Genomic DNA, 17,960 nt, shown 5'->3' on the forward strand with positions numbered 1-17,960 from the left:
AAGTGGCAAGTGTTTTGATGATGCTATGAGGGCTTTGTTTATGGAGTGGGTCTGGCAGAAACTGTAGAGTTCATGTAAATTATTGCTTGGTTGATTATTAATGAGAAACATTCATCTCAATTCCCCTACACCCCCCAAATTTTTGCCAAAATGCCCTTAGAGACTTGCCTTTGCTATAATCCAGGCTCTGTTTCACAGAATATAGCTCTTGCTGAATGATGTTAGCATGGATTCTGTGGTGACCTGAGACAGATGAAAGTCAAGGAGGTGATTTTCTGCCCCTCCCATCCCATCCTCCAAATACACATACACATGCGTGCACAACACGCACACACACAGACATTACCTATATGTGCCTTACTTCTGTTCTTACAGGATTCCTTTACCTACATGTTGCTTTATCGATTGGGTTCATGCAGAACTTATTTAAGGGCACCTGCTCATTTCTTTTATATTTAGTTCTTCAAAAATTCAGGACTAGGTGAGCACCTACAAAGGCATCTCTGCCCTTGCAGTTAACCTTCTCAATTTTTTTAAAGGGGTCCTCAAGCAGAGGTACCATATCCATATTCCTTTGTAGCAGCTTTACAGAGACAAAGGTCGCATGCCAAATAGATGGCAAAATATAAAAGCAGAAATAAAATCTGTAATCTTGTGGGTAAGGTGAATAAGGAACAGCTATTCGCAGAATCACAGAATCACAGAATTTTCTAGGTTGGAAGAGACCTCAAGATCATCAAGTCCAACCTCTGACCTAACGCTAACAGTCCCCACTAAACCATTTCCCTAAGCTCTACATCTAAACGTCTTTTGAAGACTTCCAGGGATGGTGACTCCACCACTTCCCTGGGCAGCCTGTTCCAGTGCCTCACAACCCTTTCAGTGAAGAAGTTCTTCCTAACATCTAACCTAAAACTCCCCTGGCTCAACTTAAGCCCATTCCCCCTCGTCCTGTCACCAGGCACGTGGGAGAACAGGCCAACCCCCACCTCGCTACAGCCTCCTTAGAGGTACCTATAGAGAGCGATAAGGTCGCCCCTGAGCCTCCTCTTCTCCAGGCTGAACAAGCCCAGCTCCCTCAGCCGCTCCTCGTAGGACTTGTTCTCCAGGCCCCTCACCAGCTTCGTCACCCTTCTCTGAACCCGCTCAAGCATCTCCATGTCCTTCTTGTAGCGAGGGGCCCAAAACTGAACACAGTACTCGAGGTGCGGCCTCACCAGAGCTGAGTACAGGGGGACGATCACCTCCCTAGCCCTGCTGGTCACACTGTTCCTGATACAAGCCAGGATGCCGTTGGCCTTCTTGGCCACCTGAGCACACTGCTGGCTCATATTCAGCCGACTATCCACCATCACTCCCAGGTCCTTCTCTGCCTGGCAGCTCTCCAACCATTCCTCTCCCAGCCTGTAGCTCTGCTTGGGGTTATTGCGCCCCAGGTGCAGGACCCGGCACTTGGCCTTGTTGAACTTCATGCAGTTGACCTCAGCCCATCGGTGCAGCCTATCCAGATCGTGATTTCTCAGGATGAAAGAAGTGGAAGGAGCACAGAACTGTCAGATGTTTTGTTTAAGCAAAGCAGAAGGTGCATGTTTCCCCACTCAGTTACCAGGACACTAAAAGCCGGTTCCAATATAAACAGGTTCCAATGGATTCAAAATATAAATTGGCGTATAGTAGGATTTTGTGAAAAGGGATAAATCAGATCATGCAGGATAGGTGCCTGTTGGAAAAGACTGTTTGGTTGTCATCTGTAGCATTGGAAATACAAAAACGCTCAATGTATGGGAGCTGAAAAATAGCTTGCTTTTTTCCTGCCTATTTCTTATTGATTCCTGGGAGTGTGCGCAACTGGTCACAGTCCTTTTTCTGAGGCAGAACAATAATGGTCATGCTGGTCAAATGCAAGAGTTGTCAGACTTCTTTCACCCATTTTTATTGGAATATCTTTGGACAATCCAGCATCTATATTAGAAATACGGAAGTCTAGAAGTTTAATAATGTCTAAAGTGAGCAAGAAAATGTACTGGAAGATCTTGGACTGGGTGGTCTTGAAGGTCTTTTCCAGCCTAGATGATTCTATGCCGGTGCTGCGTTCCAGGGTCTCACTCTCTGGAGCTGATGGTGGCACTCCAAAGCTGGGATATCAACAGGATCAACAGGATCAACACCTGACTAAATTGGGATACCTCCTTGGGACATCAGAAACCTTGTCACCCCCCACATTTTTTATTTTATTTTATTTTATTTTATTTTATTTTATTTTATTTTATTTTATTTTATTTTATTTTATTTTATTTTATTTTATTTTATTTTATTTCATTTCATTTCATTTCATTTCATTTCATTTCATTTCATTTTATTTTATGATGAGGGAATCTAGTTAAATTGAGAAAAGCCCTATAATACTGACTGAATAGTTACATCCATCAAAAGCTTTCTGAAGCCCTGAAGATGGAAAGGTTTGAATGATCAGGAAAGACAGTAATGCTATCTGCATATCTAGCTTGAAGATGAATAGCAATTCTTAACTGTTAATAAAGAAAAAAGAAGAGTCACATAAGGATAAAGACACTAGCGAACTGTAAAGTTTTGAATAATTTTAGATAAAAACACAAGAACTTTTTAGAATAACAACGTTTTTCTTATTCTGATAAGACTCTTTTTAGGAAAAAAAGCTACTCCTTCTTTTTCACTGCCAAGTAGTATATAATCTCACTGATATATTGTTTTGTTTTGTTTTATGACAGGGAAAGACAGTATTAGATTTGCACTTTTTCAGGAAAACTTAAAGCTTTTAGAAATCAACTCTATGTTCAGTCTCAAAATACTCAGCACTTGTGTTCCTGAAGTACGTGATCAAATCTCTAGGCTCCAGAAGCTTTTCTTTTTTTCCCCACAGAAACCAAAGTGTAACAAGCATCTCACTACATTTATTACCAGCTGCTGCCTGGACTGTCCTAATCCTTGCACTGTGTGTTGGCAGGCAACTCTGTTCCTGGAATCAGAGCTTTTTTTATTTTTTTTTTAATCTTTTGATACCAGCAAAAAAATAGACTGCTTTTTCTAAGGTATAAAATTATCATTCCCAAGCTATGGAGACCCTTTCATTGTTTGTTATTTTGGTTTACTGTTGTGCATTTGCATCACTGTCTTCACCAGTGTGTTAGACTAGCACGTCTGAGCACTGCATCCACTGCTGAGCTGCTGGTGTCCCAGGTGGAAACCTCCTGTGCATGTGTGTACAGGCACACAACCAAATCCGTGTTTGCACACGTGGGTGTTCTTATGCATCCAACAGAAACACAGCTTGGCAGCTATCATAAAACACCACAGAAACAATTGGCAGTGTCAGGCAAAACAAATGACACATCCTAGTGCAAACACTGAGAATCATATAGGGGATTATACCCCTCAAAAGTAATATTGAGCAGATAAATAACTTGTGGTAGGGGCTGGCAGAAGTGGGATTGGAACTTAACATTGGTGATGGAGTGCAATCCCCGAAAGCACAGTGGGCAGGCGTATGCATCCCTGTTATTTGTGCAAAGCAATAATGTGGTAAAAACAGAAGGTGATTCAGACAGCAACTGTTGCCAAAGAAGGAAAGGAGGATGGTTTTCCAAGATCTTGTGGCTATTTTTATGGATGACAGAGTTGCTTTACCCTTCCAAAATGCAGACTAATTAAAGGAGTTGTTTTACGCTATGTACTGCATTATAAAATAGTTATCCTTAAAGGGATTTTATTGTTCTTCTTCTTTTTCCAGACCCAAAAATTTCATGTGAAAGGCTTTTTCCTTTCTATATTCTGCTTGAAGGAAAAGAAATTTTAAAAACCACACTGAGTATTCAAGCAGATTTTTCTTTTTGCCTCTCTGCCAATTCTATATATTAGTTCTTCAAAAGTTTTCGTTACTCTCCACTATACCAATTTCTTACCAAGAATTAACTGTTGGTTTGCTAAATTTAGGCAGAACATGGACTTGAAAATATTAATGTTCAATGCTTTTACATTCTTGTAATATGTGAATGTGTGACTTCAGTCCTTAACGCACAATATTCACAGGAGCTCTAACTTGAGCTTTTCCATTCTTAAAGTGCTTCATCATCTCTGATTGCTTTCAATTTTAATTATTTCATTTAGTAATTATTTATTAACATTTTTTCAAATATAAACTTTCTATCTTCTGCCAAGTTAGTTTTTATAATTCCAAGAGATCAGAAACCTTTAACTGTCTGCATAAACTTCTGCATATAGACTTTTAAAAGAGAATACTGTGATCACCGAAAGCGAGTATTTTGAGTATTCAGATATGTGGTATATACATTTTGTGCATATATATCTGTGTTTATTGTAGCACAATGATGTCCACAATATTTTAATAATCATATATCTAAATGTATCTGACAACAAAACTTATATGGTTTTGTATTGGATTTCATTGTTGTTGTTGTTTTGTTTTATTTTGTTTTGTTTTGTAATCCTGCATAACTCTATCAGTATCCTTGTTTCTGAAGAACAACAAACTTACCAGTAAGTTCAACAGGAGATGTCTCCAGCTCTAACTCTGGTATCCTGGTCCTGATCCAAATGGGCACTATGCCAGGACATGAAGCAGACTGCTGTGGTAGCACTGATTGATGATCGTCTCCTGTCCCTAGACAAGAGCTATATATCCAACTTCTATTAATGCACCACTCTGCAGCATTAATATAGTTAAACTTGGGATTTTTCTGGATCCTCTCAGAGATGTGGCAAATTTATTGTCTTTCCTTTCCAGTGACTTTATCAGTTCCTTTTTCTCTGCACCTCAGAGTCCAGACCAGTACTTTCCTTGGATGTATCATCCATAGACTGTGGTGTGTCAGCAATATACAGGTGGCGCATGCATCAACTTCTCTGAAAGCACCAACAGTCTTTTCAAGGGGCCTGAACAACGTCTTCCATGTTCAGAAATCCAGCTGAATTTTCCATCACTGCAATGCACAGTAATATCTTTTACAGGATAGCTCTACATGTGGTACTCATACATTCTGTCAGTGCTCATGTGTTGTATGAAAGCATTTCATTCTCAGGTTAGCACATTAAGGAAATGAAACAACTAAGACCACAAAGAAGGTAAATGTGGTGCTGGTTAAAAGCTGTCCATGTCATCAGTAGTCATCCTATTGACCTTAGGCATTTTTGGATTAGTGCCCGTAAATATGGAATTAGATTTCAAGAACTGTTAACTCAGTCCTTTTCAATATAACTAAGAACAGTCGTATTCTGGAGGCAGAGTCCCAGTGCACCTAGAAGGACGTATCAGGAGTGTTGGCTCCTTGCACTCTGTATGTGCCCTTGTCGATTGATCCCCATGGAAGAAATTGATGACAAAGCCATGTACTTATTTAACACAAGCACAATTACTTATGAAGTCATATTTCCTTGAAAATGGCAGGAATTAGTGGGAAATATATGTATATATTTTCTGCTGCAATCCCAAATCATCATGCAATCCAAAAGCACCCTTTCTCAGATCCCTTTTGAGGCCATGGTATCTGCATTTGTGGACACGAGTTTCCAAGGTGCCATCTCCCTTAGATGTGTTTTTCTTTGTATATGTACCACTGTCAATGGACTATTCAAAAAAAATGTACCTTTCAAAACGAACCATCTTTGCTTTGGGTAATAGCAAGGAGTTTGCTGTTGTTTTTGTTCTCTATTCTTGTAGAGAAGTTGAAACATCAGTACATCTAGTAACTGTCCTATAGAGAGAACAGCAATGATTAAATACAGCTGGTAACATTCACTGGCTAAGGATGTTTCTTCTTGGCTTTCGCATGGGACGTGAAAGATGCTTAAGAACAGGGAGAACTTGACCTTCTCTGTGTCTTCTTTTATGATCCACTCCACATGGTCCATCATTGTCTCAGAATGCTGTGGGTCTACTATGAATATTCCATTTCATGTGAAATTTCAAATCTGATTACGACTGTAGCTGATCCTACATCTGTCCAGAGAGAGGGTCAAGATGCCTTCCTTGGCTTCTTTCCAGTCCCAGTTCTCCCCGATGCTAGGAGAGGATCGGTATGACACAGTGCATGGAGAGCTATTATGGTGTTCCCCCTGGCATGCCATGGAGCTCTGCAGGCCACCTTAGCTGGGAGTGGTAATGATGGACTTCCACCTGCACCAGGAGAGTGCTACACAGGGTGGCCTGCTGGGATTGTCAGAAGTCTGGCTTGTAAAAAACAAGATCAAGCAAATTACAGAATCACAGAATTGTAGGGGTTGGAAGGGACCTCAAGAACTCATTGGGTCTAACCCCCCTGACAAAACAGGTTCCCTAGGGCAAATTGCACGGGTAGGCATCCAGACAGGTCTTAAATATCTCCAGAGAAGGAAACTCCACAACCTTCCTGGGCAGCCTGTTCCAGTTCTCCATTATCCTTACTGCGAAGAAGAAATTAGAATAGCCTAAGGACTTCTTTGAATTGTATAGTGCCCTTTCACCTATGACATTCTGCCTCAGCATTCACTAACCATGAATATTTAATATGGCCACCACGGCATCCTGTGGAATAAATGACAGACTCTGAGTTTCAAAGCTTAATCTGAAAAGTAATGCATACACATCAATATTGAAAAAAGCGTAACACCCAGAGCAAATCCTTTTTCATAAGCCCACTTATTAAAAAAAAAGTAATGTAATATCATGAGTTTTCATTAACACTAGTCTTCAATAAGCCTAAAGCAAATCCTTGTTCACTGTGCACTTGCCATGGTTGTTGTACAGAACTACCTGAAAGTGATGAAGGCTCACAGTCAGTGCGTGGAGAGCAGGGAGCGTGAGGCTGAGACAGATATGAGTTCTATTGGAGTAGAGGATCTGAGTCTGCATCTGTCTTTCCCAGAGAAGATAGTTATGGACATTTCACAGAAATAACAATGCTGATTTTCAGCCCCTACAGAGTGCTTTACACCTGCAAAGTGCTATAAATGTTTGAGTTAATCCTCACCGGTAATTGAGTATGATTGTATTTGTGTTGCAGACACAGAAATTAAGATATGAAAATGTCAGCAGGCTGACCCAGGGCCACATAGCTTTTCAGAAGCAGATTTAGGATGAAGAAACAGACCTCTCTGGTCATATTTGATTGATTGTGCTGCCTTGTAGCAAAATGTATCTCAAATTTCCTAAACATTAAAAAAAAAAAAATATCCTAGAGAAGGAGTCATTTCCATCTTTGCTTCTTCAAAACAAACAAGCTCCCAAGCTACCAAACCCCGTGTTTACATGTATCATTAAATACTTTCCAGTTGCTAGCCAGAAAACTCAGCAGAAAACCTGTAGAACACCAAAGTAACTATCTTCTTTTAAATAATTGATGATGCCAAATAGCAGCAGTGTTATGCCAACAAAAAGATTGGTCTCTTAAAATATTTTATTCATTATGCCTCAAGAAACCCAAAGCCTTGTTTTTAAGAAAAGAAGATTTCAGAAGTTGGCTCTTAGCTCATCTAAAACATCTGCTTATTACACATCTTTGTGTTAATGTACTGGTGTTCCCCCGTAAATCCTTCAGCTTTAAATAGTATGTATGGAAGTCTTGGCAAGGAGATCAGGAAGGAGAAAGAATAATATTTGCCAAATATGCATTTTACTTGATGGGGCTGTGGTGGTGCATTTTAGTGATATGTGTGTTGAAGAGAATCTGTTAATTCAATTAAATAACAGGACAAGAAGGACTTAATTCCAAGGTTCAGAAAGACCCCATCCTATGCTACTGAAACTTTATGTTCCAGGATAAAAAGGTTAGAAGTCTTGGCTAACTACACTTATATAAAACAGCCAAAAATGGTGTTTGTAAATCAAGGTCACTTATGTCAGAAAGCTACAATGTGATAAATCTGTCCGACAATTAGACGGAGAGGGCATATCGATGTTAAATGATATTCTTTGTACATTCTGGTTAGAAGGCAGTGAAAACACTACAGTAGCATTACAAAACAGAAAATTGCATTCCAGATAATAACAGATATTCATGGTGCATGATTTTACACTTTAATGTGCTGTATTTTACTCAGTCATGTTAATATTTTGAATTATGTAACATTCTCTTCTTTATGCATAGTTTAATTTTTTTCATTGGAAAAAATGCACCCTCTCCCTCCCTATCCTTCTCTCTTTTTCCCCCTCTACCTCCCCCTCTTCCTCCCACTCTCCCTCCCTTTTCCCTTCTTCCCTTTTCTCTTTTTCCTTCTCCCATTTTTAACAGTGATGCTTAAAAAAAAAAAAAAAAGCAAAAAAAAAAAAAAAAGCCTAAAGCAAAACTGTCTGTGCAAAAAAATAGTAACAAGTAGTTTCAAGATTTAAAAGCCGGGATTTTATGTTATATATTTACAGATTCAATCTGTGTACCAGGCTTTGATCCAAGCCTTAGCATGATGACTGGAATCACTCCGATTAACCCAATGATACCAGGCATGGGGTTAGTGCCGCCACCACCACCAACAGATGTGCCTGTAGTCAAAGAAATAATTCATTGCAAAAGCTGCACGCTCTTCCCTCCAAACCCAAGTAAGTGGGCCTGATGAAATAATGTTATTTTCCTGAACTTATTGCCTAAGATGTTTTTATCTAATAAAAAACTATGGTTTTAAAATAAATTGTAGGCAATTCTAATGTTTCCTTATAAGTTCTGCTCTGTGTGTAAATCATGGTGGAGTATCAGAGCATGCTTATTCATCTCTGCAAGGTCACATAAAAACTTATGCAGCTTGTACAAAAAATAAAATGAATTACTTAAAGCTAACAGAGACTGAAAATCTACACTACTCATAGTAGAAATGTGTCTTTCCCTTACATCAGTGTCACAAAACATAACCCCATGCAAACTAGCAGTGGCTGAAGCTGCTGTGTGTTGTTGGTCGCTCATTGACCTGTTCGCACTGATCTGGCCTCATGTAGGCTGTGCAGAGGTGTCTGATGGTGAAAGCATTGCTGTGGAGAACCATCTCTGGGGATGTCCTTCAGAGAAGTTCAAGTCAGAAGTGGCTCCTGCATGCTGTAGATTTCTCCGAGCCATGCCAGTTTTGGGGAGGCAGCATGCAGATGAGTTGCTTCTCCTCTTTGGGGACTAGGCTTTCTTCTGCTCCTTCTGGGGACTTCATGCAAATGGAAAACTTCCCACTGAGCCACTACTGTCAGGACAAAGTACAGAGCCTAATTTTGAGTGTGTTAGCCCCAGGAATCTGGTTTCATAGCCATCAGACCAGCTGCTTGCAGCATCACTATGAAGACAAAAGAGAAATTTAAGCAAATAGTCTGGTGCTGTGGATTTGCAGTGTACCCAGATCATGGTTTAATCAAACTGGCTGTGTGTGCAAATATATATATGGATATTTTAAGGTTGTAACCCGCTTTAGTGTGCTAAAGGGCCAAAAAACTAATTCATATCAATCAGAGATTCCTGCTCAGAGAATTACTGTTAGAGGAGTGCTCTAGCAATCTGCATATAAACAAGGTAAAATGTTATGACAGAGCATATTTTTCATACAGCCCTCAAAAATTTAATAGTTCTCTGATTTGTGTGTATACATATATATATATACATAAAAATAAAATTTCTAGCCACTCCATCTCACGAGCACTTGTTAACAGTGAGTTTATCCTTCCTGCATGCTGGCGTCTACTCCCTCCATTATTTGGCACAAAGACAGAACAGATAACCGGCAGAGCGCTTTCATCATGTTGTCACTTCATCGTGTTTCCCGCTTTGTTTTTCTGTTTGCTGTGCTTCTGTGCTCTGAGAAAGAAATTAAATTATGCTAAGACCAGGGAAGGTTATCCAGTCCTGGCTTCCTAAACTATATGCAGCATGGGTTTGTTTTCAGGGGGCTTAAACTGGCACACTAGTGAGTGTGGCGAGTGCTGGTTATGAGCCAGAGATGATGAAGGTACGGAAGTTTGCCTGCTTTGAAACAGAGTATTTTCTATTTTTGTGTATTTTCTAACAGGAGACTGTGCAGGGAAAAGAAAGATCCTTTTAGACCTTCCCGCCTGGAGAATGACCCGCAGTGGCAGGAATTAGACTCTGAAAAACCACCTAAAGCTTGAAAAGGTTTAGATTCAAGTAGCCAGTTTTGGACAATCTCTGCACTATTCAATTATTTTGCTTCTCCCTCTCTCCTGCCTCAGTGCTATGTCAAATAACTGTTGCTGCCCAGAACTGATTAGGGGAATGAATAGAACCAGTGGATCAAAAGTCGAATTTTGTATTCCAATGTGATTTCTGTTTTGACTTAGATCTTCCACCACCTTCAACAAGAGAGAGACCTCCTGGGTGTAAAACAGTGTTTGTTGGAGGATTACCAGAAAACGCAACGGAGGAAATTATTCAGGAAGTCTTTGAGCAGTGTGGAGATATAACAGCAATTCGGAAAAGCAAGAAGAATTTTTGTCACATTCGTTTTGCAGAGGAGTTCATGGTTGATAAAGCCATTTACCTTTCTGGTACTTCACATTCTTTAATGGATTTTCCTTGCTTCTCATTTGTATTTTGTGATGCTAATGTTTGCTTATTTTCTTAGCTTTTATCCCAGCAAGTCCTTTTTTAAACTCAGTGGCTCTAGCATGGACTGGCAAGGGGCAATTCTGTATATCCCTGTGTTTGCCAAGACTTGTGCTCTGTTTTGTACGTTGCATACCCAAGAGCAATTTCCTGCCATCCCACGACAATGCAACAGACCCTGAAATTCACTACAGAGCAATCTTATTTTCGATTTACACAGGTTTATGTAGTTTTGCTCACAGGTTGTAGAAAGAGGAGGGCACCATGCCAGGAACGCTGCTGGTTTCCAATGCCAATTTCTGTGATAGCCTGGCAATTTCATTGGCATATTTTTATAGATTTGCAGTGCAGTCTGAATAAAGTCTACCTTTATGTGTGCGTGTATTCAGCAGTCACCTGGGTTGGATTCTGAGACCCAAAAGGCTGTGCCTTTTACCTCCCAGGACAATGAGCACCACAGAACTTCAGGTGTAAAATTTCAGATTCTCTTTTGTTTTCCAGCAAAGGAACAGACTAAAAAATCTAACTCATATGAAAAATAAAAAAAAAATAAAAAAAAAAATAAAAAAAGAAAAAAGAAGTAAACTCTCTCTGCTTTCTCAAATCAGTCTTCAGTGACTGTTAAAGCCCTTGTAAGGTTATAGCCTCCTTTACATGAGGATTGGCTTCCCACCTGAGCCCTCCTTCACCACCCTGAGCTGGACCCCATCCCTTGTGTGTATCTCCACAGGCTGGTTCATTACTCCTTTCAGGTCCTGGAGGATCCCCTGTCTTTGTTTTGCCCCACAACACCTTTACCCCTCATGCAAGGTATTCATAAATGAACAGTGCCAGAGACTACTCCTTGGCCAAGACCAATTGACACAGATTTGCTTACAACCTTGTGTAGGGTAACCTCGAGGACTCCTCCTGTAACCACCCAAAAGGGCACTAGGGAGATAACAATTCAGCATATCTTGTCTGAGCTCCCATTCTAACCATCTTTTGTTTAGCAGCAAGGACATAGTTTCAATGTCCCTTAGGTGGCTATAGCAAGCTCAAACAGTAGAAACCAGTGGTTTCTCAAATCATCATTGGCTACAACTTAAATGAAAGAAAGGGAAATAAAAATAAAAAATAAAAGAAAAAGAACATATGAGCTGTTGAAATGTATTGTCAGGAAAAAGCTTGCTCTTTTGTTTCTTTTTTTTTTTTTTTTTTCTTTTTCATAACTTGACTGCATGCTTTAAATATCTGTTCAGTGAGCTCCACAAAATCATGAGTTTTATGAGACCTATGTAAAGATTTCTTTAGAATGTACCTGAATTTTAATGCTTCTTCCAGATCTCCATTCCATTATGTATTTTTCTTCCTGTTTTTTTTTTTTTTGGGGGGGGGGGATTTTTTTTTAATTATTATTATTATTATTTTTACCACATTTCTTCCTTCCTCCTCATCCTCTCTTCCCATTTTCCATCCTTCCTGCTTATGTGCTTATTCACTTATTACTTCTATAACACTGGAGTTTAAAGAGAGGGGTTACAGACCTCTCAGTAGTAAGAAGAGGCAGCACATTTCCCTGTTTTCAGCTTCTGTCCTGTGGAGGCTCCAGCTCCAGCAGTAACAGAGCACTTGTGGAGGAGGTGAGAAGAAGCTCACAAATTCAGTAGGAGCTGGGATTGCTGTATATAATAAAAGAAACAGTAGCAAGAAAGAGGCCAGAGAAAACTGCAGAAACATACAGACTGCCATCCTGGGGCAGCGTCAGCATCCTGATAGCTCAGTTTCCTGCTTCTCTGCAGTTGAGTGCACCCTTTGTTTCATTCCAAGTGAAGTTTAATTTTAACTTTCTACAGAAAAATCCAGAGCACCAGGTCTGATGATTACTAGAAAATTCCCTGTGCTGCTGTGTGTCCTCACTTAAGTGTGCACCCATAACAAAAGAATCGAGCAGAGACGGAGGAGGCAGATTACCTTCCTTATCCTTCCTCTCTGATTTTTCTGCCAGCTTATTTCCGAGTTCCCAATCCTTTTCTCTGTGTTGTTCTCACATCCTTCCTTCTTCCTTTTCCTTTCATCAGTCCCACTACTGCCTTCACTGCCTGTTCCACTCTCTCTCCCATTTTCATTTCTTCCTGTCCTTTCCTTGCTTCTAAAACTTTTAGTGTTTCTGACCAGATCAGAGAAAATAAATAAATAAATAAATAAATAAAAAGTTAAAAACAAAACAAGAAAAACAAAGAAAACAAAAACAACAGTGGAGCTGAGAAGAAGGAAGGAGAAAAGCAGGGGCACATAGCAGCCAGCTATCTTTTTGCCACCAGCAGTGATTTCTGCAGACCTCTGCAGATGAAACAAGGAGCACTGAATCTCCCCCAGCACTGCAAAGCAGGGAGGTCAGGCGTTAGACAATGGCACGTTTTATTTGATCTGAAATTTTGAGTTTTTCTAATCAATCTTTCGAACATAATGTATTCTGAAATGATGGGGGAAAAGCATATTGTTAAGGCTTTTTCATTTCCCCATAAGAGACAAAAAATAAACAGAATTTGTGGTAAATACAGTATGCGTGTTATATTAGGGAGGAATCATGCCTTTGATATCTGTAATATAATGACAGTTTTGTCTACCTAATCAGGTTTATCTGTCTACCTCATCTAATCTCATCAAACTTAATATTTATCCTGTGCTTATCATCAGAGTATTGCAAGTGATTAGAAAATTCATTAAGTAGATTATTCACTGAGTTTTTTCGTTTCTATTCCCAACTAAAAGTGTATAAAAGGAGACTGGGGGATGGGTAGAAACTAATGTTAAAGAAAGTTGAGCTGATATGTTCTCATTTAGCCCTGAAAGTTTCATTTTGATCTCCCAAGGAAAAGGCTAAAATCAATATGCCACCCCATGAGAAAGCTCTTTCTTCAAACTGTGTACTTTAGTCTTGTGGCTGACAATTCATGACAATTCAGTAACTCCTGCAAACATTGATGGCCCTGAATTGGAAGTAAGGAACAAACAGACCTGCTCGTACCCCAAAAAGCCCAAGGATACATTTTTCCTATGCTGATATTTTCCCATGTGGATTTCCATTTAGTACTGTGTACTGGCTTTTATTTCATGTTCTCACTGATCACCAGCACTCTGATCTACATCCCCAGTTAACAGCTATTGCCTGGTCCCCAATATAGCAACACTCAAAGGTAAGTCAAGCCACAGAGTTTTTACTAGATCTGTGATATGGAAATACCGTGTTTGATTTTTATTTAGCACCCTCATTAATTTTTCCTGCTGCTGCTCCTTTAAAGTGAGGATCTTGGCATGTTCCCAGACTTTTTTTCCCCTGCCATTGTGTGCGCAAAACTGAAATTAAAAATGACAGGCCAGGCACACAGTTAGTGCTAGCTGCAGTCCCGAGCGAAGAACTGGGAAAAAGGTTTTGTGAGGGCAATTCCTTGCCCATGCTTGAAGGGGGAAAAGGCAGATGATTTTCACATGCATTTAAATACCTTTGAACATCAATAAGGATACATGGCATTGAAAAAGAACAAGCCTTTCAGCTGCCATGCAGCTCAGATGTGCCGTTACAGATGGGTGCCTGAGGATCCCATATATAAAATTGGTCCTGCAAGTCATGCACCCTACCCTACACAGTGCCTTTCTGGCTATTGGCCTGTCAAGGACTCTGATCTTCACCAGGGATGCGTTTGGTCCTGTAGTGTCCCCCATTCCTGATTTAGGAGGATGCAAGAAGCCATGCCAAAAAGGCATTTACTTTTTTTTTTTTTTTTTGTGAAGGGAAAGATGCCAAGCCCTGAGCAGCCTGATATAATTTTGAAACCAACCCTGCTCTGAGGAGGGGATTGGACTAGATGATGCCCAAGGTCCCTTCTGACTAAGGTCAGTCTAGGTTTCTGTGCCTGGGGAAACCACTGTCTGACTGGCCATCTTCAGTCTTAGCAGTTAAACAAGCAATGCAATTTTCTCAATGTGGTTCACTGCCAATTTCAAAACTCTATTAATTTGGAGGCACTTAAACTGGTTACCTGAGGGAGCCATTTGTCCAGTGCTACAGAGGATACTGTGTTTTGGACTTCAATTTACACCATTTGTGTTTTTTCCCACTATCCCCATTTACTTCAAAAATAAGGTAAGACTTCAGTAAGACTCAACTTTGCAGGTGCACGCACAAGGTGTAGATAGAGTGTCCTTTCCAGTAGTTCTTTGTGCAGAATAAGTGGGGCTTTGAGGACCATAAGGGCCGTGCTTCCTACAGGACTGCATTTCTCAGTGTGTCCATACCCAGTGTGCTCCAGCCAAGGGAGGCAAAAGACAAGGGAGAGGAAGAGAGACTGTGTCTTCCTGGAAAGTGCAGCCCAGATGGGAGATCTAATTTTAGGTTCACGAGACCTGACACCCTGGCAGTGTCCTTTCACATTGCTGATAATGCTGTTTTGGCACAGAACAGTCACTATTTGAGGAATGCATCTTGGGGAGAAACATTTGTCATGGTTATCAGAGTAACTGCACCAATGACCCCTTCATGCCTACACCCCTGTGAATAAAACCCCCAAATTACCTTCTTATTAGTTCAGATCTCCAGGTCTGACAGGTCACCCACACCCTTCTTCTGTTATGTTTCAATGGATAAAGTGTACAGCTATGTTTAAGACCACAAGTATCCTTATTGTAGAGAAAGTAGTGTGTATTCCGCTGAGCAAGAGAAAGCTGTGCGAAGTAGAGGACATGTCTGTCACATGTTAAAGTGACAGACAAACCCCTTGTTAACCTCTCTGCACCATAAGCTTGTGCACCTTGGAGACCAGTCTTGGTCTGGTCTATAGAAGTTTTTGTCACCTTCAGGCTTTGAGGGACCTCTGAGATGCTTAACTTGAGCTTTCCATCTAGAGTTCTTGATGGAACATGAAAGACATACCTCTTCCTCACTGAACAACTACTTAGCTGAACTCCACAAGATGCCTGAAAGGAAAATGTCAAGCAAAAGACACACAGATTGTTATTTGTTTGTTTGTTTTTCTCTTTTTGTTTTGTTTTGAAAGGGTCATTACATATGTGGATATCTTTGAAGCTGTGGTTTCATGTGTGCTGTAGTACAGCCAGTCCCTTGTATCCATACATCAAGATGTTTTTACAGCAGTAAAACAAACAGAGCATGCCTAGATACGCATTTTTGCGAAGATGCTCCTACTCTATTACACAAGCCTTAACTTTGCTGTCCCTGGAGAGAGTTTGAAAGGGAGTTTTAACTGTAGTGGTGAGGTGCTGAAGCTCTTCAAACCACAGGCAAATCATAAGACTGAAAGGTAGGTTCTTTTGGATTGATGTTCAAATGGAAGAAACACCACTTTTTCTGCCATTTTTAACAGCGGCTTCCTGTCCCTGGGGCTATTTCACAATGGTCATAGTAGTGCACGTTTCTGAAGAGCCTCTGATGTACCAGCTCAGCACAGAGTTCATTTTCATAGCATCCCATGATTTGAGAATGCTGCCGGGATGTTCTCCTCCTGAGGCCACTACAGCATGTTGACATGGGGAAATTTGAGCTAGTCCTGTGCAGACTAATTAGTTTTACCTGTATCTGAAGGCTCTGTTTACAGCTTTCTATCTGGGGTTCTCTCATCTTCCCTGCATCAGCATTTTAAAAGTTAGAGAAACTGCTCTGTGAGTAACTTTCAGTCTTCAAAATAAAACTAGAAAAAAGGTTGATGCCCAGCATATGCTCTTCCACACTATGGGCATGAAAGTCTCCTTCTATAGCTTTGATGTGATTTGTTCATCCTTTGAATGCAGTCAAGGGCTTCAGTACAGGGCAGGGCCCTGTTGTGCTGTTGTATAGGCTCTGACTTAAACAAAGCCTTTGTAGTCTGGTAGCTTTAGCATATGACACATCGACCAAATTATGAATATGTAGAAGATTGCTAAAGATGAGATGTGACAGATTTCATTATTAGTTTTGAAAAAGGTCTTGCAAATGTCTAATAAATCCCTCCATGCTCTTAAAATTAGTTTAAAGAATGCTCAACTTAATGTTTTTTTGAATTATTATTGACTTTATATCAGATTAACTTGTAGGTGGTTTATGTTTGATGCCAGATTATTGAGATGTGGTATTTTCAATTGGGAGGCTTCAAAATTTGAGATCTAGCATCAACACAGATATGACATCACCCTCTTTGTGACCCAGAAATTTACATAGCACACTTTTCTCATTCATTTATGGTCATAGTGTTATAAATTTCAGACTTTTCCCACACTTCTTATTCCATTGGCAGGCTGGAAAGTAATGCTAAACTGTACATGACCTAAACAGGATCAGGAGAAGGACTTTACATTCAAACAAACATAGTTTGTTTAGTATTTGTTTTTGTTTAACTGGCCTTTGCTTTTAGAAATTTTAGGAGTATCAGCTAGAAAAATGATATACTTGGAGTGACTTCTAAGCAGGAATGTAGATTCTGTACCTTTGGGGTTACTTTTTCATCTCATCTATTACGTTGATAGGTGATGCAGAAAATTACAAGGAGGAAAAAAAAAAAAAAAAAAAAAAAAGTGGATGAATGTTTATCTTCCTGTAAAAGCATAATGATCAATAGACCTTGCATAGATAAGGGGGAATATGTGAATGTACATTTTAACTGCACTTGAGGGGAAAAAAATAAAGAAAAAATGAGCAAAGAAGTCCTGCAACAGTTAGTTCTGCTTGTTGGTTTCAGGTTACCGCATGAGATTAGGATCTAGCACAGACAAAAAGGATTCAGGTCGCCTTCATGTTGATTTTGCTCAGGCAAGAGATGACTTTTATGAATGGGAATGCAAACAAAGAATGCTGGCCCGAGAAGAACGCCACAGACGCAAAATGGAAGAAGACAGACTGCGCCCTCCTTCTCCTCCGGCAATAATGCATTATTCCGAACACGAAGCTGCTTTGCTGGCTGAAAAATTGAAAGGTAAGCAGCATTTGATACTTTGCAGTGCATTATGCCTTAAAAGCAGGAGCCATCCAGAAGTCAGAACAGGGGAGGTGATTTCTCTCCAATGTATTTCATTACCTGACCTGTTAGCCTTTCCCTATTCCTCTGCCATTTTTATGTCAGTGGTAATGATACTCACCCACCTGCTAGGAATGTATAGCATCTGTCCATCTAGCTGTGCTTTAACAGCCAAAACACAACTTTTAGAAAACTATAGAGTGGGGTTTTTTTCTACTCAGTTGATGTCATCATCTGCTTTGGAAATTATCTCATAATAAGACAGGTTGTTACACACATCCTTCATATTAAAACCCTGATTCTTAAAATGCTTCTATTTCACTGGGAGATATTTTATTATATTACATGCATGTGAGTGTCCTAACTCCTGTTATTTAAATTGCCTTCATGAACCACATTTTAACATTGCCTCAGTTGC

At 40.0% G+C, this 17,960-nt stretch overlaps 1 protein-coding gene across 1 annotated transcript in view; it reads left to right on the forward strand.

Moving 5' to 3' along the window:
* The window catches only part of ENOX1 (ecto-NOX disulfide-thiol exchanger 1), a gene marked incomplete at its 3' end in the record, with an annotated part of 139,107 nt that overhangs the window by 25,827 nt on the left and 95,320 nt on the right, over positions 1 to 17,960 (forward strand). Inside the window, exons 2-4 of the mRNA XM_084281244.1 lie at positions 8,390 to 8,563; positions 10,292 to 10,498; positions 17,267 to 17,500. Of these exons, the coding sequence (XP_084137370.1) occupies positions 8,390 to 8,563; positions 10,292 to 10,498; positions 17,267 to 17,500 (615 nt within the window). The remainder of the gene's footprint in view (positions 1 to 8,389; positions 8,564 to 10,291; positions 10,499 to 17,266; positions 17,501 to 17,960) is intronic.

The sequence above is a fragment of the Netta rufina genome, assembly GCF_964035555.1.
Source record: "Netta rufina genome assembly, chromosome: 1".
Taxonomy (NCBI): domain Eukaryota; kingdom Metazoa; phylum Chordata; class Aves; order Anseriformes; family Anatidae; genus Netta; species Netta rufina.